The sequence below is a fragment of the Callospermophilus lateralis genome, chromosome 3, assembly GCF_048772815.1.
Source record: "Callospermophilus lateralis isolate mCalLat2 chromosome 3, mCalLat2.hap1, whole genome shotgun sequence".
Lineage (NCBI taxonomy): Eukaryota > Metazoa > Chordata > Mammalia > Rodentia > Sciuridae > Callospermophilus > Callospermophilus lateralis.
In genome coordinates this window covers 80,954,221-80,976,533 of record NC_135307.1, presented here as the reverse complement: position 1 = coordinate 80,976,533, position 22,313 = coordinate 80,954,221, and the positions used below count along the sequence as shown (strand labels likewise).

At 39.2% G+C, this 22,313-nt stretch overlaps 1 protein-coding gene across 1 annotated transcript in view; it reads left to right on the top strand.

Moving 5' to 3' along the window:
• Ryr3 (ryanodine receptor 3) overlaps window positions 1–22,313 on the top strand; it is a 359,038-nt gene that overhangs the window by 182,636 nt on the left and 154,089 nt on the right. Inside the window, exons 37-38 of the mRNA XM_076849384.2 lie at window positions 2,823–2,925; window positions 3,721–3,858. Of these exons, the coding sequence (XP_076705499.2) occupies window positions 2,823–2,925; window positions 3,721–3,858 (241 nt within the window). The remainder of the gene's footprint in view (window positions 1–2,822; window positions 2,926–3,720; window positions 3,859–22,313) is intronic.

The window sequence follows — 22,313 nt, the reverse complement described above, 5'->3', positions numbered from 1 at the left end:
ATGGAATGCATTGTGATATACTCATGTATGCACATAACATAATTTGGTCAACTTCATTTTCCTCCCCTATTTCTACTCTATTGATCTCCCTTCTACTTTTGCAAGATCCCTATTTTTATTCCTTTTTTCTCTCTATCTTCCACACGTGAGCAAAAACATTCAACCCTTGATTTTCTGAGTCTGGCTTATTTCACTTACAGTGTTTGCCAGTTTCATCCATTTATCAGAAAATGATATAATTTCACTCAGAAAAATGAAGGGATTTAAAATTCATTTAATTTTTTTATTTATATGCGACAGTGGAATGCATTACAATTTTTATTACACATATAGAGCACAATTTTTCATATCTCTGGTTGTATATAAAGTATATTCACACCAATTCGTATCTTCTTACATGTACTTTGGACAATAATGTCCATCACATTCCTCCATCATTTCTAACCCCTCCTTCCCCTCCCATGGGTTTTACTCCCTATATCCAGAGAGTTTTCAGGGTGATGAAGAACACATCCTTGAGGTATATAGCTAAGTGCAAAAGAAGATAAAACTAAGATTAGTCCCATGGTTGTTGGCAAATGAACTGGTCATAGTCAGCTGGTCTTTCGCTTCCAAAAGGACTTCATCAGAGGCCATGACCTGCAGCAGAAAGTTCTGCTCTGTCCAGTTTTCCAGCTTTCAGTTTTATGCCCTGCAGGCAGATGCATCCCAGTGTCCTAAGTGTTCCACCAAACGAAAGGTCTTTCAGTAAAGAAATAACTTTTCTGACTCTGAAGCCACCTTCAGATCTTATATTTACTTAATAAATGATTTATGTGTATATTTTGTTGATGTAATTTCAGTAATTTAGCATCTTGGGAAAACCACAAAAATGACTTTTCCAACCTATTTACTGGACACTATTTTATTACAGACAACACTTCTACCTACTTCAAAAGAAATGGTTATATTAGAAGGTTTAAGTAACATTCTTCCTGTTCAATAAAGCTTATGATTTAATAGGAGGTTGTAAACTTTTGCCAACCTAGAAATCCATAACAGAGAATATACTCCTTTGCCTGGTTTTGGGGTTATAGTGACCAAAACCAGTAAAATGGACAGTATTGACTTCAGTTATTTCTATAGTCCCTCTAAATGTTCACTGACCTGCACTGTGAACCTGTGGGAAGAAAGCCCAAGTCCAAGAACCTGGGCAAGAAATGAATAGCAGTTTCCCACTAATCTCAGATAGCGTTGCTTTTCATTATTAATGTAGGGCAGCAAAACAAGTATCTAACTTTATCACCAATAGTAATGGCACATCTTTATGAGTTACATACAGTGATTATAATATTGAGAAATATGATTTACATCCATCATTGCTTCAAGATCACAGTTAGAAGAGTGACTACTAAGTAGCCATCTGAGTTAATAAAGGACATGTATTACAATATCACAGATATGTTTCCTGACTTTTTGATAAGTGGATTTTAATATCATTATCTCTCTGTAATCCTGCATGTCTTATTCTATTTATGTAAAAACATTAATCTGGACTTCACCAAACTGTCAGAGGGGCACAAAAGTATTTAGGAATACCCGAGGGTTTGGGGGTGGGGGGTACTATAAAGGAAAAAAATGCTAAGGTGATTGCAAACATAAACCTATGTATCAAAAACAAAAGCCCTATGAACAAAATTAGGAGTTTACTAAAAATGACAAATATATTTGGAATATATATTGCAAAGAACTAAGAACTCGCCAACTAATTTTTAAAAAGATAATTACCCAATAGAAAAATGGAGGAAGAACACAGAAAATTTATAAAATATGAAATAAATCGGTCTTTGTGTGTGAGCAAACAAAGTTCAGCCTCACCAATTAAATGCAAATTAAGGCAACAGGTGTATGATATTTTTCAACCATTAAATTCTTTAAAGACTTGAAAATGTGTTACTATAATGGATATGGCAAAGTAATACTCTTGTATAAATTTCGTAATAATACAAATTGTTGGGAGCTTTCTGGAGAGCAATTTGGCTCATGTTTATATCAAAGGCCATTAAAATATACAAACTTGCTCTAATCATTTTTCTTCTAGGAGTTTATCCTAAAAAAATGATTATATATACAAGAAAAATTATATAAAATGAAGTTCAAAGCAACTTTTAATAATAAGTACAAAAAATAGACACTTCCTCATATCATAACAGAATAAATTTTATACAAATTATTATTCATCAATAGAATGAAATGTAATGCACCTATTAAAAAATCAGGTTAATAAATCATTTTGCTTTTTGTACCTACGGGGAAATTAAAACTGGTGTAGGGGATATATTAGAAGATAATAATAAACCCAAATTTCTTAATCTTCTTCTACTACTTCAAGATTTTATTTTGTAATTTGTGGCTGATTTTTGACACTACTTCATGTGAAAAACATTAGTTTTGATTAAAATTTATTTGAATATGTAAATGTTCCAATAAAAAATTTTTTAAAAATCAGGTTAAAAATATTCAAATTAATAAATGTAATTTATAGTAAGTGGAAAATATAGTTTTAAAAATGTATATCTAGAGTGTAGTCCCAATCGGTCTGAAGATGTTAACTAAAACACTATCAGTGGTAAAATTGATCCAGTATATTTTTTTCTTTATTCTCTGAATTTTATGCAACTAATTAATTACTTTTACAATTAGCGAAAATGAAAGTTACTTCTGCATATTGACCATTTTCACTAAAAATAAAACTGTTACAGAGTGTTAGGTGTCTAAAACAGGATCTGAGTTCCCTTGACCAATACTGAAAACCAATTAGCCTTTCATTCTCATCCTCAAAGATCAACATGCTTCTTAACTTTCAACTGGGAGAGAACTGCCCCTGCCCAGAGGAGATCCGGGAGGAACTGTACGACTTCCATGAGGACCTTCTTGCTCACTGTGGTGAGTTGCTGAGAGGCTGGAGCCAAGAGAGTCTGCTCCCCATTCCTGCCTTAGAAAACCCAGGGTGAGGCAGGTGGAGTCACTCTTGATTTTGAATTGCAATATCAGTTGTCAAGAAGTGATTCTATCCAGACTGTGTGGGTCAGAGAAAATATAGGAGGTAACCTTAGCAGAATGTATGCCTGACATTCTTTCTACCTGGAGAAGACTTTCTGGAAATTCAGAGGGAACAGGGTCTCTAGAGAAAGAAGGAAAACAACAGACCATCACATACCCCTCACCCAGTTTACTGACAGTGGTATAGTTAGAACTCTGCTCTACAGGAGCCCAGATTCTGATCCCCATTTAGCTATTACAGTGTACATGGTCAGGGAGGCAGAAACTTCTGCCCTTCAGGATTTTAAGCCAGTGATCCCTATCTTGACACCCAGCTGCTGGTTTTATGTGGCTCTCAACATTTGTGCTGTGTGTACAGGGGTAGATTGAGTAATCTGTGGGTAATTAGCTGAGCTTTTCACTTAAAATAATGCAACGTTAAACTCTTTCTTTCTAGAGATTCTAGAGCCCTTTTTAAGTTCAGGTTAGTAAAAGAAAAATCCTGGAATTAAAATTACTTGATGTTCTGGTATGCAGGAAATCATCTTTTAAAAAATTTCCCAAAAGGCATAATATAGGTAAATATTCATGGGCAGCCGCCTGCGGTCCTTTTAGAAAGCTCCAGAAGGACAAGAAGCAGCATCTTTACGTTCTAATACTTGTACTGTTCGTGTTTTCACTTTGTCTTTGGCTTGCTAGGGGTTCCCTGGGAAGAAGAGGAGGAAGAAGATGAGGATACCACCTGGGCAGGAAAACTGTGTGCCTTGGTACACAAAATCAGAGGTCCACCCAGGGAAGAAAAGGAGCCACCAACAGAGGAGGAGGAGAGATGCCCTAGTAAGTCAAGTGCCTTTTAATCACAGTACTCCCAACTCTCTCTTCTGAGACTTGGGGTAATCCACTCTTTAACAAATATTGTGATGTATATGTGGACTGCTTAAACTCAAAGGAGCCATCTGGACATTATGCTGTTAGTTATTATTATGTGTTTTGAGCTCTGCCTTTCCTTTGATTGAAGGAACTAACTTCCAGACTCTTTTGAAAGCTAAAAGATGGATTGCTGGATGCCTGCTCTTCTCTACTTAGAAATGCCTACAAACAGATATCTATTCATTTTTCTTTTCTGTTTCTATAGATTCTCTCTCTTAACCATTGTAATTTTTTGTCAGTTCTCTCTGTGGTTCCTGAGCATGGAAAAATTGCCTCAGTGAGTAAATAAAATAATAGCAGAAAGAGGGTTTGTAAAAGAAATAGGAGATGGTTTGGTTTTTTTGACTATGATGTTGTTAACGAAACATCCTAGAGGGCTTTGGCCTTCTGTGTTTCAGCAATCCTGAGTCTTGTCCAAATTCATTTCTCTAATCTTTATACTGTAGATAGTGCCTACCATTTTGACCTGTGTTGAAACAGGATCATAATTAGTCCTACAGGGCAGTCGACTATCTCTACACTATTAACATTTCAAGAGGAAGATTGTATGAATATTATATATAATTAATCTTCTTGCTACATATTCTGCACATTTGTCATTTGTCTAAGAAAGAAGGGCTATCCTAGGTTTAATGCGGTTGCCTCTTATCTTGTTCCCTGTTCCTATCCATCTTGGAAATACTTTCAAATCATGCACTAGAGCAATAGACTGTCAGGATATGATCGGCTTGTCTGAAAACACTACTTTGGGGTTCATACATCTTACTGCCCTTTATATTACCCTTTCATCTTTGTCAGACTATTTTCTAAGGGAATGGGTCCTCACCATTTGTCAGCAGAAGTGTTGAAGTATCTGGAACAGCGTGTCTAAGGCCTTGGCTCTGGCCCCTTGATCAGTCCTTCCAGTCACCATGGAAAGGGACGTGCCAGCAGGATTCTAAAACCACAAGAAAGTGAACTTAGCCTCCCTTTGTGGTTACTGCCAAAGCAGAACTGAAAATAGAGCTGACCCACATGTCTCCTATGTGACCTGCTGAGAGTCTATTTTTGAAAGTGGATTCTTCCTTCTGACCTTCTTTCTAACAAAGAGCATGTCGTGACTGAGAGCCCACAGAGTAACCATTTTGTGTCTGGCAAATGGAGTTAGATGAAATCCATATCATCTGCCTCTGTGAGGTCCCTCTTGCTTTCAGGATGGGATGCAGGTCGAGAAGCACATGCTTCACTGACCCTCGAGCCTCAAGCAGACAGACCACAATGTCTGTTTTGGTAGAACACGCCCACCAGAGAGCCCACCCCCAAGTGACACCTGTGTCTTCACCCCATGTTGCTTCCTTCCACAGGTGGGAACCATGAAAGTTTTAAGCTTTGTGTCCTAATTATTCCATCCTAGAGTCTCAGAAATAGTGGAAATGGTCAGGGTGGTAAAGCACGTCTAGTTGTCAGTTTATGGGTGCCCTGCTGAATGTTCCATATGCATGGATCCCCTCAACTTACATTGTAAGATAAATAAGCTTTGGGGGATTATCCACCCACCAAAAATGTTTTTTTTTTAAAGAGAGAGAGAGAGAATTTCAATATTTATTTTTCAGTTTTTGGCGGACACAACATCTTTGTTTGTATGTGGTGCTGAGGATTGAACCCGGGCCGCACGCATGCCAGGCGAGCGTGCTACAGCTTGAGCCACATCCCCAGCCCCCAAAAATGTTTTTAATTTAATTGAAAAAAGATAATGTTAGAATAAGGGGGTCAAAGTCCTATAAATTATTGATAACTTTATCCATTTTACTGCTTATCTGATTTCTCTTACTCTTGCAATTGATAAAATAACAAATGTAGATGATAATAATGACATTCTCTAGTGAACTGATAATTGGCCTATGCCCACATAGATTAGTTAACTAACAGATGATAGTGTTCCTCATCCCTTCACTGTATAGTTCAAGGGGAAAAGACTTAGAAGAATCCAGGGATACTGGCTAGTTATTTCTGTCCATCCTTGGTTCCAGAAAAATTATCTTATGACTCATTGTCACTAGCTCAAGGTAACAAGGGTGAGTAAAGAGTGACTTCACCTTGGGTTTCTGACTCTTTGCCTAGGTCTTCCCCCTGTATGAGGAAGCTTGCCAAAGAACTTGCCAACATACATATCATAAGCTTCCAACACAAAGATTCATATATAGAGTTGTTTTTAAACATCACATCTTTATCTTTCTTTCTACAACTATGGGGTGAATCACTACTGTGATGCATTGTTTATGGAGATAGTCAAAACCCAACAGAATTCAAAGTTAACAAAGCCAAAGATTTGGACTTGGAGTTTTCAGGGAAGGTAGTGGTGCACCCTCCTGCAGTTTCTCCTCCGTGAGCAGCTGGTATTGGCTACGTGACCTGTAGGAGGGAAACTCAACATGTCCAGGAAGGAGAGAGCAAGGACGTTCTCAAACTCATCAGAATTCTGCTAGCTGGCTCCATGTAGCACAGATTTGCCTAAATTAACTCCAAACCATGTTATCAATGAAAACTCTTGCAACATTGTCAAACGTTCCTAAGAATGAAGAAATTAAAAAAAAAAAAAAAAGTCATAGCACCATACTAAATCACATTGTTTTCATACCTCAATCCAGCAATTCCTAGAAAATCTTCTGCCTATTAAGTCTAGGCCAGTGCTTCTGGCACACTGCATTTTAAACAGGCTTTCCTTAAATCCAATGCATAGCAATTGAGTTATAAGAAATCAACTATTTCTCTTAAACTGTAAAATTAATAAAATGAAAATTGTCTATCAAATTTTACAGGTAAGATTTTGTGCACTGAATGCTTTCCCTGGAGGGAAACATCTCTGTTTCTTCTCTATGAAGAAACATCCCAAAGACTATTACCCTCTCAAATAGTGTAAGAGAGGAGAGAGATGGATGTTCCCTAATGCCATCTGGTCTGCATGCTCAGAGGCCTGTGATAAGCCAGTTCAGGCCTATGAATTGCAGTTCTGCTTTGGGTGCCATTGGTCAAGAGCTGGGTTGTACTGAGCGTGACTGAGTATGTCTGAAGGAGGTGAGCACTCCTCTTTTGTCCTTAGCCCTGTTCTGTATTCAATAGAGCACTGCCTATCCTCCAATGCAGACCAGAACCAGAGGTCAGTCCAGAGGTGAATTTTTACTCATCAAGCTCAAACACTGCTACTTGTAGCAGCTCTGCTCTGTCACTGAATAGCTAGACCAAAATTCTCCTCTAGCTGATTGCAACAGCTTTACTTCTGAGGAGGTGAAAATGTCTACTGTTTACCACCAAAGTAAGTCCTGGGTCTCTGGTAGAAATATGTGTAAAGTAAGATCATTTAATTATGGTGGATGCATCTGAGGGACTTAAGGAGTATTTCTAAGAGACTTCTCTACATTCTTTCCAGATAGGTCCTCCCCAAGATACACTGACACTAGCTTCATGAAGCCTTTCTTTCAACTTTATTCTCCTACCTTCTGTCCCAAGCATCTAATAAATTTCTAGTAGGAACATATATGACTTTCCTTCTTAGATGGGATTTTTATGTACCTGTTGTTTTCCTTCATGGGTCTTACTGCCTGGACCACGTCTTACTTGGTTCTCCATTCAGCTCCATGGCACAAATCTTTGTGACCTCCAGCTTCATGTTAGTTCACTTGAGGCTCATAAAGATTAAAAGATTGGGGTTGGGATTGTGGCTTAGCGGTAGAGTGCTTGCCTAGCACCGGCGGGACCCGGGTTCGATCCTCAGCACCACATAAAAATAAAGGCATTGTGTTGAGTCCATCTACACCTAAGAAATAAATATTAAAAAAAAAAGATTAAAAGATTGGGACCATGTAGATAAAGGGGGAAATGGATTTGGATCAGTAGTTCAATATAATCATGAGGTGGAATATACTAAAAGCATAGACAAAATACCATGGTGGTCAGGGAAGGGGCTAAGCAACTGTCCATAAAGAATCTGCCCAGGTAGATAAAATAAGAAAAGAAGACATTTTGGTTGAAAATATTGATTGACGAAAACCAAGAGGGAGAAAAGTTCTGGTCATATTGGCAACAAGTTGAGATTGGCTGAATTCCAAAAGGAAATAGAATGGAACACAATGGGAAAGTAAGATGATGGTTTAGTCAGCTTTACCTCGTTGCTGTGACCAAAATACCAGATGAACAACTTGAAGGATGAAAAGTTTATTTGGGCTCTGGTTTCAGAGGTTTGGTCTACTCTGGCTCTGGGCCCAAAGCGAGGCAGAATATCGTGGCAGACGGGCATTACAGAGGAAAGCAGCTCAGGAGTTGGTGGCAGAGAGGGAGGTGGAAGGGACCACAGAGAAGATAAAACCTTCCAGGCTACACCCCCCAGTGACCCACTTCCTCCAACCAATCCCCATGTGCCTGCAGTTGCCACCCAGTTTGTTCATTCAAACTAGGTTACAGTTCTCATAATCTGATCATTTCACCACTGAATATGTCTGCGTTAATCGGAGCTTTTAGGGGACACTTCAGATCCAAAGCATAACCAATGGTTAGGATACATGGTGTCTCGGAAAATCAACTGATTGAACTGCCTTGTGTCTTGGAGCGTTTCCTAATTTGTGTTCCGTATTTGTGGTACCCACAATATTATAATACTCAGCATTGTAGTTGAAGGAGAGGTTCACATCTGCATGGAACCCACTTTGTCCTGTGCATTATCTTAAGTACTTCTGTAAATAATTCTTAACTGAACAACATACAGTAGACAATTTTACTCTTATTTTAAAATAAACTGAAGACAAAGTAACTTTCCAAAAGCAAAAAGTGGTAGGATAAAAAGTCAAACTCTTGTCAACCTGAGGCCAATTCTCATGCACATCATTTATATAATAGCATCTTGTCTCCTGTAAACAACGGCTATGGAAGATTCTTGAGGACTAAACCTTTTAGTTTGCTTGACTACAGTGAGGTAATTATGAGAACAGGACTTTGAAGTGAGGCTGTGTGGTCTTAAATTCTTGCTGTGCCACCTACCTGGAACACTGAACACGTGATAGCTTCTCTGTGCCTCAGTTTTCTCACCTGTAAAATGGACATGTCATGCATACTTTCCTCATTAGGTTGATGTGAGCAGTAAATTAATATGTGCAGAGTACTTAAAAGTGTGCCTGGTGCATCGGGACTCCTTCATTTTTAACTATTTTTGGCTATTTAAATATTGGCACTCTATCAGGCACGGATACTGTTTGTTTTAGCAAAATCATCTCTTAAGTAAGGATTTAGTCCTCAAGCACATTTTATAGTTGTTGTCTGCAGCAGAGAGGCACGGAGGCATATGATGTCAGCAGTCCTCTGGGTGACAGCTACGAGGATTTTATGAGGGAGGTGTGGCAGGTAGGATGATGATTGCCAAATATTACACATCCTGACCTCTGGAATCTTTGAATGTTAAATGGCAAGGAAAGATCTAGGTTGCAGGCAGAATTAAGGTTGCTCATCAGTTGACCTTAAAATCAGGAAGTCTCCTGGATTATTGGAGTAATCCCAGAGTAATCCCAGGGATCCCTGAAAGAAGGTGACAGAAAAGAGCCAGGCTTGAATTTACTTGAGGAAGGGACCATGAGCCAAGGAATGTAGGCATCCTCTGGAAGGTAGGAAGGGCAAGGAGAGGATTCTCCCCCAGAGCCTTCCAGAAGGAGATACCCACCTCACCTTGACTTCAGCCCAGATCTCAGTCACACTTCTACTTCACAGAATTATAAGATAGTAAATTTGTGGTGTTTTAGGCCACTAAGTCTGCAGTAATTTGTTGTTAGTAGCAATAGAAAAAATTAACACAAGTGGTGGCAAAAAGGGGGAGGGATTTGAGGGGCCACAGACAGTAAAGGTGGGGTTGGCATATCTTGACAGTCAGAGATGTGAGCAAGAGGGAGGTGTTGCAGAGAGCCTTTATGACTGATTGATTTCATAAACAGCAGGCTAACTATAGATTTCTGCAAGGTGAGCAAACGCGTTAACAGACCTGGAGACACAGGGTGGCATGGGCAGAGAAAGCCTTGATTTTGTTTTGCTCCATGGAGGTCACAGGAAGATTGTCCATGCTCCATCTCATTTGCCCTGAAAACCCCACATGGCAGACAAAACAGGCCTCATTTGCCCTACTTAGTGGTGAGGAAATGGAGACCTGAGGCTCTAAGCAACTGACTCAGCTCACAGAGGACAAAACAGGGATCAGGACTTCTTGTGTTTGGCTCCCAGTGAGGCATCTCACAGTGATAGAAGCAAACCAGGTATCCTGCCATGGGTTAACCAATGCCAGGCCCTCTCTTTTGGCAGCTTGTGTTTTAGGGATAGAGAAGAGAGTTTGATTCTCAGGAGAGAGAAACTCAGACTTATTCAGTGCCTCCTCTGTGCCAAGTGTTGTGCTAGACATATCATGTGGCCTCGTGTGATTTTTATCCTCTTGTTAAGAAGCAACCAAGTACCATGACCCATAAGGTCTGGCTTCACACACTAGGCAAATAATCTTGAGAGGAGCAAAGGAATTTGGACAAGGTCTTTAAACAAATTAAAAATAGGCCAAAATGTGAATTGTGTTTCATATCCAGAGCCTGTGCACTTCCTAGAAGCTGTGCAGGGATGCCCGGGAAGGGGCGGTGGGTGGAGGGAAGGGATGGGAACACAAATATTCAGGGTACCAGGCTGGTAGCTTGGCCTCCTAATCAGTTTTTGCTCAATACTGAGTGGACATAGAAACTAAAAACCATCTGATTATACTTTCCCAGCAGGGTGGAGACGGAGGTCTCAGGCTCTGAGTCCTTTGTGGGTCCCTCTCTGCACCAATTTCATGTAGGGTTTTCCCTCCTACCAGCAAACAGCATCCATCCACCCTCGATGCTCTTTTCCCCATCATCTTTGGTCATTTAATCCCCTACATGTTTTCAGAAAGTGATTGTGAAGCTGGTTGACTGGTTTCAGAAACAACAGGCTAATTATCTCCTTTTGATGGATGATCCCCCAGGGAGCTGTAGAGAGGGCTGGGAGGAATCAGCTGGGAGCCCAGAGCCCAGCTTTGCTGGTGGCTCATGGGCTGCTGTGACAGGGAATGTCCGGCTGGCTAGGCAACTGTCCTGCAGCAAAGCATTTGCTTGTACTCTTGTCCCCATCGTTAGAGGTAGGAGGCTTTGTCCAAGAGAAAGCCATTTAGGGAGGGAAATTTAGGAACAGATTTTTCAGGAATATCCAAAAGTCACACCACTAAGACAGTCTGTCCTAGAACAAGGATCAAGGACAGCCAGGCTAGTACGACCAGGATGAGTTTGTGGGGTCCATGACCCATTGCAGACCGAGTCAGGAATCTCTAAATCCTGTGGATCTTCTCCCATGGCCACCTCAGTAGACCACCTGTTTCCAAGAACATTTTTTTCTATTCAGTTAAGTGAAAGTGTTTCTTGAGGTAAAGCATTGTTAAGGAAATTTGGTTTCTACTAGTCTGTCTTTTCTATTCTTAGGTGATGGGTGAGAGGCTTGAATGATATTCATGGACAGTATTTAATACAGAATCTGATGCATGGGAGACTCTTCAATAAGCACTGGCTACCATTATTACACAGAGTGAGATATCCCTTCCGGGAGCTTGAACTTGTGCCTTATTCCTCAGTTAAGGAAGCCAGTATAGAAGAAAACAAGCATACAAGTCCCCAAATTAAATACCCAGCTCAGCTGTGTTCTGTTCGCTGTGCAGCCTTGGGGAACAGGTGTCTGACAGTTCACTGTGCCCTAATGACACCGTAAGTGGAGGAGCTCTTTCTTGTCACCAGGCACAGTGCTCCAGGTTGTCTTCACAAGCATCTCATCTCAGAGAACCTTGCCACTGGGTTCTCAGTTATCCCTCCAGCATCCTCCTCCTCGTGAAACAGGGCAGATTTGTTCCCCCTGCAGAGACTGGGCCACAGAGGCCCTGGAGAAACATGGGGGAAATTAGCATGATGGATTTTCCAAAAGTCTCCTTGGAGCCAATGGATTTCACTTTCTCCGTGACTTCCACTGCTAATAAGTAGTAGATATCTGGCCACTTTGTAATTTTGGCCTCCAGGAAGCTCTGGGACACACAGTGCGGAGGACATGAGGCCTTCTTCCGCAAGTCTCCCCAGCTAAATCTGGAGGTTATTATTACACCATGTGACCCCTGACATAGGAAGTTTCCTTTCTCCCCCAGCAATCAGGACAGGCATCAAAAAGGCCACAGCTCACCTCCTCCAGGTCAATGATTAGTGGTGTGCAGTGATGCTTTGATAATGGCCACTTGTGGCAGTCAGGAACCACTAGAATTTTGAGATTTTATTTCTTCAATTTCAGGATTTATTCTTAGGGAAAGCAAAAGGAGTAATATTAAAATAGGGCATTAAAACATGGTGGTAAAATTCTTGGTGCTTGTCTCACTCAGTGAGGATATAGGCTTTCATTTACCATTTTAATAATTTTTTATAATTCATTCAAGAGCTCAGCAGCTCAGATAGACAGAGTCTTAGAATATTAGATGAAAAGCAATATGACTTCATAGAAGTAGACACAGAGAAGTGAAGTTACTTCCCATGGTCACACAGCCAGAGCTAAGACAGAATACCCTAGTGCCCTGCCTGGTACTCTTGTTACTATATCACACTTATATTCATTTTCTTCAAGAGGAATTTTATAGGCTAATTTCTTTCTTTATTGGTAAAGAAATTGAGGTTCTTGGAAAATGAGCAATCTGAGCATCAAAAAAAGAGCTAAAGCTATTTGAGTTTCAGGACTTTATTTCTGAATCTATTTCATGGTTTATTAAGAGAGAATCTAGACAGCATGCATAATATAAATTTAAAGCATTAATAAAGATAACTATTTTCCTTGAGTTTTATGAAGGTAAGCAGCTCTACAATGGTAAAAGTGGATTCTGGCAGAATAGGTTTGAATCCTAGCTCTGCTCTTTACTAATGTTAGGCAAGTTTCTTAGCCTCTATGTATTTCCATTTCCTTGAATAAAAAAAGGAGAATAATAATAGTACCTACCTCATGGGGTGCGGTGAGGTAATCTAAGGATTAAATAAAATATTGCTCAGTTTAGAATTCCGATGCTTGGAAGTTTACATACATCTCGGCTTCTGAGCTAAGTTTATGATGCGTAAGTCATAAGAATTTCATTCATCATTTCAGGTGCTTTTAGCAAAACAAGCAGCAGAAAACCCATTTCACACAGAGTAGCCAGTAAAGGACTTCATTAACTGACAAACCTGTGGGTTTTGAGATGGAGCCAGCCACTAAGACAAGTTGATCCAGTGGCTGTGCTCACTTTCCTCATGGTCTTATTGTCCCACATTCCTGCTCTGTCCCCAGATTAGCAGTAATACAGAGGCTGAGTTTCTTGGCCTCATCTCCATCCACTACACAAGGGAAAACCAAGTTGCTCCTGCTCTGGTGTTCCAAGCAAAGATCCTGAGATCATGTTTGACTGGAGAACTTGGTCACAGGCTAACCTGTGCACCAATGAGTGTGACCTAGAACACAACGTGCTGGAGGCCCTAAGTCCACAGAGCCCACCTTCAGCATGGAGCTGGGTCCCCGAGGAACGTGGGCCATAAGGTGGACAAGTAACCTGCACAAAACCAGGATCCTGTTAAGAAGGAAGGAAAAAAAGAGGCCCAGGTGTGTGCTCAGTGTGATTCGTTATGCAGGGTGGTTATTATCTTCAGCATCATTAATTTATTCAGTAGTTTATGTTGAGGTGGATCCAGTAACAGCTTTTCATGTCCAGAGGAAGAATAGAGGCAAAGTGTGTTAGGGAAACTAAAGACCCTGCTGTCTGGATCTGCGCTGTGACCCCTTGGCCCACAGCAGCTCTCCGTGGTTTACCTCTAAGCTCTGGGACCGATGTCGGCAGACCTCAGTTGTGTCAGCAGCCCTGTCAGGTTTTCAGCTTCAGGAGAGTCAAATACCTCCATGCAGGACTTCCTATGGGATGGGAGATGGGAGTTTCCTAATTGCTGCTCAAATAAATGAATGCCAGCATGGTGGTGCCACAGACAACACAAATTCGTTGCCTTAAGGTTCTAGAGGTCACAAGTCTAAATGGTAGGAATGCAATTCTTCTGGAGCCTTGGAAGGAAACCCCAGCTCACTTTTCCCAGCTTCTAGAGGACTCCTGCACGCTTTGCCTATCCAGTGGTGGCCTCCTGTCTGACTTCTGCCTCTGTGGTTCCAACTCCTCCTCTGACTCTCTTTGCCTCCTTCTATAAGGACACTTGTGATTAATTGGGTCCCATGTGATCCACAGTCAATCTCCTTATCTCAAGATCCTTAACTCAGTTACATCTGCAGAGTCCCTTTTGCTGTGTAAGGCAACATGTTCATAGATACCAGGATTTAGGACATGGACGTCTTTGGGGGAGTTATTATTCAGCCTACCACAGGGAAGAAGAAAGCAAATGTCAAAATGTACTCGTTCTTTGCACTTAGAAATGGTCTACCACCTGTTCATGCCTCCAGAGCAGTTACAGCATCTCACAAGCTGACTGTTTAATCACCTAAAATTTAAAAATAAGTGTACATAATTTAGATGCACATAATTATTTTTCATTTCCCATTGTAATGTGAACATTATAAATTGCTTTCTAAGTTTAACCTAAAAGTACAGTGCAATTTTGTTTGCCGTCTCTTTCCAAATGTAATTGGAGGACTTTTCTTCCATACTGACCCAGATTTAAGAGCACTCACAGAGATGTAACACCAGTACAGGTGTGGGATCTATGAGCTGCGGGGATTGCTTTGCCAGTGGCCAATACCTACTCTTTGATAGGAAGTATGTCCTTGATGGCCACTTGACTTTTGATCTAAATTTGGAGGAGAAAAGAAAAGTTACTTTCCAGACCCCTAGAGCCTAAAAATGTAAACCTGAGCCATGAAAATAAGTGACCCTTCTCTTATGGTACTTGGCATTGGGAAGCTGGTAAACTGACCATTCAAAAGGGAGTGAACAACTGTGGCAGGTGACTCTACAGTGTTTTCCTTGTAAGGGCCACACACTGCATGATTTTATAATCTCAGAGGAGATTATAAAATGACCAGTGGAAGGAAGTGAACAGTTAAACAAGAGGCAAAAATCTGGACCCCCAACCGATTACTTAGCCTAGCTCAAATATGAAGACACTCAAATCCTCCTGTCATTTTACATTTTACATTTCTGACTAGTCCAGAAATCAGGAAGTGAAGTAGCTATTATTTTTTAAGTATCCCGCAGGCATCAAGTACTCCTAAATAATATAGTGCCTTAGACATATTTCTATTCCAAGTTTAGCTTAAATAATCATTTAAAATATTGCTTTTAGATTGTGTATTTGATATAATTGCCTAAATGCAACTGTCTGTAATTACAGTAATTGCAAAAATGGAGTGAGATAGAATGTAATAATAGCCTCATAAATGGAGTCATTTGTAATTATCAAGGAATCCACATGTACATGACTAGCTTCCCTGAGACATTCTGTTTGAGGATTTGCTTCATTTTTTATTAGAAAACAAGTGCTTGGTTGCATGTCTTTTTTTTCCATTTTGAAATGAACATTATAGCTTTCTAAAGCACCCATCTGACACACTCAACAGAGCCTGTTTTTTAAAATTTTTTATTTGTTCTTTTTAGTTATATCTGACAGTCGAATGTATTCTGACATATCATACATACATGGAGTATAACGTCCCATTTTTGTGGTTGTACATGATGTGGAGTTACACTGGTTGTGTATTCATATATGAACATAGGAAAGTTATGTCTGATTCATTCTATCTATTCCATTCCCATACCCCCATACTTCCCTCTGCTGCCCTTTGTCCAATCCAGTCAACCTCCCCACATCCCTGCCCTCCCCCCACCTAATATAAGTCGGCATCTGCATATCAGAGAGAACATTTAGCCTTTGGTGTTTTGGAATTGCATTATTTCACATAGCATGATAGTCTCCAGTTTCATCCATTTACCAGAAAATACCATAATTTCAGTGTTCTTTATGGCTTAGTAATATTCCATTGTGTATATATACCACATTTTCTTTATCTGGTCATATGTTGAAGGTCACTTAGGTTGGTTCCATAGCTTGACGATTGTGAATTGAGCTGCTATAAATATTGATGAGTCTGTGTCACTGTAGTGTGCTGATTTTAAATACTTTGTGTATATGCTGAGAAGTGGGATAACCGGGTCAAATGGTGGTTCCATTCCAAGTTTCTGAGTACTCTCCAAACTGCTTTTCAGAGTAATTGCACCAATTTGCAGTCCCACCAGCAATGTATTGAATCTGCCTTTTCCCCCACACCTTTGCCAACATTTGTTGTTACTTGTATTTTTGATCATTGCCTTCTGACTGGGGTGAGATGAAAGCTCAGTGTAGTTTGAATTTGCATTTCCCTAATTCCTAGTGATGTTGAACATTTTTTCATCTATTCACTGACCATTTGTATTTCTTTTTCTGTGAAGTGCCTGTTCAGTTCCTTTGTGCATTTATTAATTGGGTTATTTGGGGGTTTTTTGTGTGTGTGTGAACTGTTTTGAGTTCTTTAAATGTTCTCGAGATTAATGTTCTATCTGAGGTGCAGGTGGGAACATTTTTTCTCCCATTTTGTAGGCAATCTCTTCACTTTCTTGTTTGTTTCCTTTGCTGTGACGAAGCTTTTTAGTTTAATGTATTAATCCCACTTATTGATTCTTGATTTTACTTCTTGCATTTAAGGAGTCTTGTTGAGGAATTTGGTTCATAAGCCAACATGATAGAGATTTGGGCCTACTTTTTCTTCTAGTAGGTGCAGGGTCTCTGGTCTAATGCCTATGTCCTCAATCCACTTTGAGTTGAGTTTTGTGCAGAATGACAGAGGGGAGTCTAATTTCATTTTGTTACTTATGGATTTCCAATTTTTCTAGCACCATTTGCTGAAGAGGCTATCTTTTCTCCAATGTATGTTTAGGGTGCCTTTGCCTAGTATGAGATAACTATATTTATATGGGTTTGTCTCTGTGTCTTCTAACTGTACCATTGGTCTTCATGTCAGTATTGGTGCTAATACCATGCCGTTTTTTTACTATAGCTCTGTAGTAAAAATTAAGTTCTGGTAATACCTCCTGTTGAGAGCCACAGCCGAAGGGGCCCCAGCAAACTTTCAGACTGCCAGTGAGAGCCACAGCTGAAGGGGCCCCAGCAAACTTTCAGACTGCCAGCTGATGAGCTGAAGGGGCCCCAGCAAACTTTCAGACTGCCAGCTGATGATTGGCTCACAGCGGCCCCAGCAACATCTAGCTGATTGGCTCCTCTGCGGTGATGCTCATTGGGCTGTTTCCCTGCCCTTTCAGACCACGGAGCTGCTCATTGGGGGACTTTTTTGGCTCCGCCCATGCGACCCAGCCAATCGGCCTCAAGAGCGGGAGGATTGTGGGAGGAAGTTGTTGTTGGGGTGTGTGGCTTGTGGGAAGCTAGTGGTGGCAGTTGGGCTCTGAGAGTTTTTTCCTGAGGAGCTGGTTTGTTTATCTTGTGTGGTTCTAAAAATAAAGTTAGTTTCTTTTGACAAGTGGCTCCTGAATTGTGCCCAGCCAGACTGCGGCACCTCCTGCTTCACTTTTCTTGCTGAGGATTGTTATGGCTATTCTGGGCTTCTTATTTTTCCAAATGAATTTCACTTTTACTATTTCTTTGAAGAACATCATCAGAACCTTAACAGGAGTTGCACTAAATCTGTACAGCACTTTTGGTGATATGGCTGTTTTGACAATATTAATTCTGCCTGTCCAAGAACATGGGAGATCGTTCCATCTTCTAAGGTCTACTTCAATTTCTTTCTTTAGTGTTCTGTAATTTTTATTATAAATGTCTCTCGCCTCTTTTGTTAGTTTGATTCCCCAATTTTTTTTATGCTATTGTGAATGGGATAGTTTTCCTGATTTCTTTTAAAGTTGATTCATCATTGATGTATAGGAATGCAATTGATTGTTGGGTATTAATTTTATATCCTGCTTTTGCTAAAAAGTTCTAGAAGCTTTCTAGTGAAGTTTTTGGGTCTTCTAAGTATAGAATCATGTCAGAAAATTGGGCAGTTTGATTTCTTCTTTTCCTATTCATATCACTTTAATTTCTTTCATCTGTCTAATTGCTCTGTCTAGAGTTTTCAGGACTATGTTAAATAGAAGTAGTGAAAGAGGGCATCCCTGTTTTGTTCCACTTTTAGAAACAACGCTTACAATTTTTCTCCATTTAAAAAGATGTCGACCTTGTGTTTAGTATATATATAGCTTTTACAATGTTGAGGCATGTTCTGATTATCCAAAGTTTTTCTAGTGTTTTCAACACGAATGGATACTGTATTTTGTCAAATAATTTTTCTGTATCTATTTAGATAATCGTGTGATTCTTGTCTTTAGGTCTACTGATGTAATAAATTACATTTATTGATTTCCATATGTTGAACCAACCTTGAATCCCTGGAATGAACCCCATTTGATCATGATACACTATATTCTTAACATGTTTTTGTATGTGATTTGCCAGAATTCTATTAAGAATTTTTGCATATGTGTTCATTGGGAATATGGACCTGAGATTTTCTTTCCTTGATGTGTCTTTGTCTTTGTTTTGATATCAGAGTGATATTTGCTTCATAGAATGAGTTTGGAAGGGAGGATTGGTGTTAGTTCTTTGAAGGTCTGGTAGAACTTGGCAGCGAATCCATCTGGTCCTGGATTTTTCTTTCTTAGTAGACTTTTGATGGTGTTTCAATTTCTTTGCTTGAAATTGATCTGTTTAAATATATGTCCTTCTGATTCAATTTTGGTAGGTCATATGTCTCTAGAACTTTGTCCATCTTCAAGATTTTCTATATTACTAGAGTGGAAATTTTCATAATTGTTTTTGATTATCATCTGTATTTCAGTAGTGTCTGTTGTGCGATTTCTTCTTCATCACATATTTTAGTAATGTGACTTTTCTCCCCCTCCTCCAAGGGTTGATAAATCTTATTTATTCAAAGAACCAGCTCTTTGCTTTGTCAATTTTTTAGATTGTTTCTTTTGTTTCAATTTCATTGATTTCAGCTCTGATTTTAATTATTTCCTGTTTTCTAATGCTTTTGGTGTTCATTTGTTCTTTTTGTAGGGCTTTGAGATGTAGTGTTTCATTATTTGTTGAATTTCTAATTCCTTTAATGGGTGAGCTCAATGCAATGAACTTTCCTCTTGGCATTGCCTTCATAGTGTCCTAGAGATTTTGATATGTTGTATCGGTATTCTCATTTACTGTTAAGTATTTTTTTATTTCATCCCTGATTTCTTCTGCTATCCATGTCATTCAATAGCATATTATTTAGTCTTCAGATGTTAGAATAGCTTCTATTTTTTATCTTATCATTGATTTCTAGTTTCATTCCATTATTGTCCTAATAGAATGCAAGATAGTATCTCTATTTTTAAAAATTTGCTGTGAGTTGCTTTGTGGCCTAAAATATGGTATATTTTAGAGAAGTATCCATGTGCTGCTGAGAAGAAAGTGTATTCAGACATTGATGGATGAATTATTCTATATATGTCTGTTAAGTCTAAATTATTAATTTTATTTTTAGTTCTATAGTTTCTTAGTTGTGGTTTGGAAGATCTATTCAGTGGTGAGAGAGGTGGGTTCAAGTCATCCAGTGTTATTTTATTGTGGTCTATTTGATTCTTGAAATCAAGAAGGGTTTCTTGGTGTACATATATGCTCCATTGTTTGCGGCATAAATATTTACAATTGTTAAGTCTTGTTGATGTATAACTCCCTTAAGCAGTATGAATGTCCTTCTTTATCCCTTCTGATAAACTTTGGCTTGAAATTCACTTTATCTGATATGAGGATAGAAATCCCTTCTTGTTTATGTGATCCATGTGAGTAATATGTTTTTTCCCATTTTTCACCTTCAATTTGCCTATGAGGTGAGTCTCTTGGAGACAGCATGTTGTTGGGTCTTGTTTTTTAATCCAATCTGCCGTCTTTGACTTTTGTTTGAGTTTAGGCCATTTACATCCAATGTTATTATTGAGATATCATTTTTGTTCCCTGTCATTTTGATTTATTTCTGGTTTTTATTTGAATTAGTTTCTCCTTTGACTATTCTATGTGCTCTTTCACATCCTGTATTTTCTCTCTGATATCACTGCTAATTTATCCTTTACCTCATGGATCAGTTTAACTATGTGCATTCTAACATAGCACATTCTCAGACATTTCTTCCACTGGGTGGTGATGGATTCTGTTATTGAAATATCTTGGATTGTTTGGGGTGATTTGTTTCCTTGTTTCTTCACTGTAGACTTACAGAGTCCCTGAAGGTTTTCAGTACCTTACCATTTAAGGGGAGAAAAATAATAACAACAACCAATGCAAACAATATACAGCATTAAACCAAATAGTTCCTATTATGACATCTATGATGTCATCACAAAAAAACAGAAATAATACGTTATTGCCTATAATAAAAACAGTAAGTTTGCAAATGGTTTAACAATTTCAAATGGTAGACAGGGAGAGAATAGAAGTGATGTAGGATGTGAGGATAATGAAGGAAAAAGAGGACAGAAATAAAAAAGGAAGAGTGAAAGAGAACAAGAGATTGGCTATTAGAAGAAAAGAGAAAGATTTGAAGGAAATATATAAGTGAGAGAAAAATATATAAGCATTTAAAAAATTAAAAAATCAAATAATACAAAACAGAACTGAAATATACTAATCAAACTTCCTAGTCCTTAAAAAACTGATCCATGAAAAACAACTGATTTCAAAGTGGTAGAAATAAGAAACAAATATGAGTATATATACGTGTCCATGAACCATTAAGGTCACATATATAAGCTAAGAAAAGAAAAAAGGAAAAAGAAAAAAAAGATCTCAAAATTTAAAGAATTGTTTCCATTGCAGTTCAAAATATGCTCAGCTTCCCTTCTCAGCAGTTAAGTGGGGTTGTCTGGAATATGATGCTTGGTCCACCTTCAGAGCAAGGTTGCTAGAGTGAGAGAGGTAATCAAGTAGGGGGAACTTGTGGAGGCAGGGTTTAGGTTTAGGTAGGCTCCAGGCTCATCACTAGATGCCATCTGGTCTGGAGATTCTAAATCAATGCACCTCCAGAACCCAGCAATTGCCAGTCCATGTTGGAAGGCTACACCCTAGGATCTCCCCTGGGTTCCATCTTGTGGTGGAGGAGCAAATTCTTAGTCCATGAGGTCACCTGCGGACCCCAACTTTCCTGGTCTCTGTTTAAGGCTGCAATCTTGGTCTCTCCCACCCCTGCCCCTTAGAATTCTCAGCCAGACATTTCTTTCCTAGCCAGTCCTGCAAGCAGCCAGATTAGAGGGAGAAGAGGAGAGTCTGGTGGTTTTCCATGACCAGTTGTCCCCCAAAAGGGTCTTTTTGAAATGCCACTCCATGAGTATGAAAATTCTGGAATTGTCCCAGTTCTGCCAAAGTATCCTCAGTACATATGGTGGAGATTCCAGGTGGGGTCACATGGACCTGTATATGCAAGAGGCAGGGCCATACATGTGGCCAGCAGTAGATTTGCCCTCTCCACCTCACCCTTATCTTATTTCTGGCAAGGCTATCCCACTTAGTGCATCCTGCTTCTTGTGAATATGAAAGTGGGTGTTTTATGTCATTAAAGGGCAGCTTTTCCAAAGATGAACTTGGAAAAGCAACAGAAATGAAATGAGTATTTAGTTGGTGCTGTTCTGATATCTCTCTCCCTTTGGTTACAAGACAGATTCAAAGGTACCCCAATAAGTGACTCCTTTTCCATTTAAAAATCCTATTTAAAAATGCCAGAATTTTCCTTTAATACAAGAAAAAAATAAATAAAAACAATACAGGAACTACATGCGTGAATCCTCTCTTGAAGGAAAGAATTATTCCAACATAACGACTGCAAAAAGTAATACCTTTCCATCAGATTATTTCACATACCACTTTAAAGGCCCCGTTGGCTTCATGGTAGGGTTGCTGCATCCCAGTTGTTTATCTCCACATAATGGGGACCTATATAGAAATAATGAAGAACTTTAAATAAAGGATCCTTTGGAAGAAAAGGAAGGAAGATCTTATTATTTATCTTCTCAAATTTCATTCCAATGTATGTGTTACTACAAAAGTTGTACCCTCTTATAAATTGAATTATTTTCTAAAGGTTGTGAACAACATGGTTTTACCCATCATTTGACACTTAATTTTATGCCTCATAGGTATGATTTCACTTCCTTAACTAGGCTTCTGTGGGTAATAATTATGTCTTATTAGAGTAGTTTCACAGAGTACTTGACAACCTGGGCACTTAACAGATACCCAGAAAATACTGCTTGA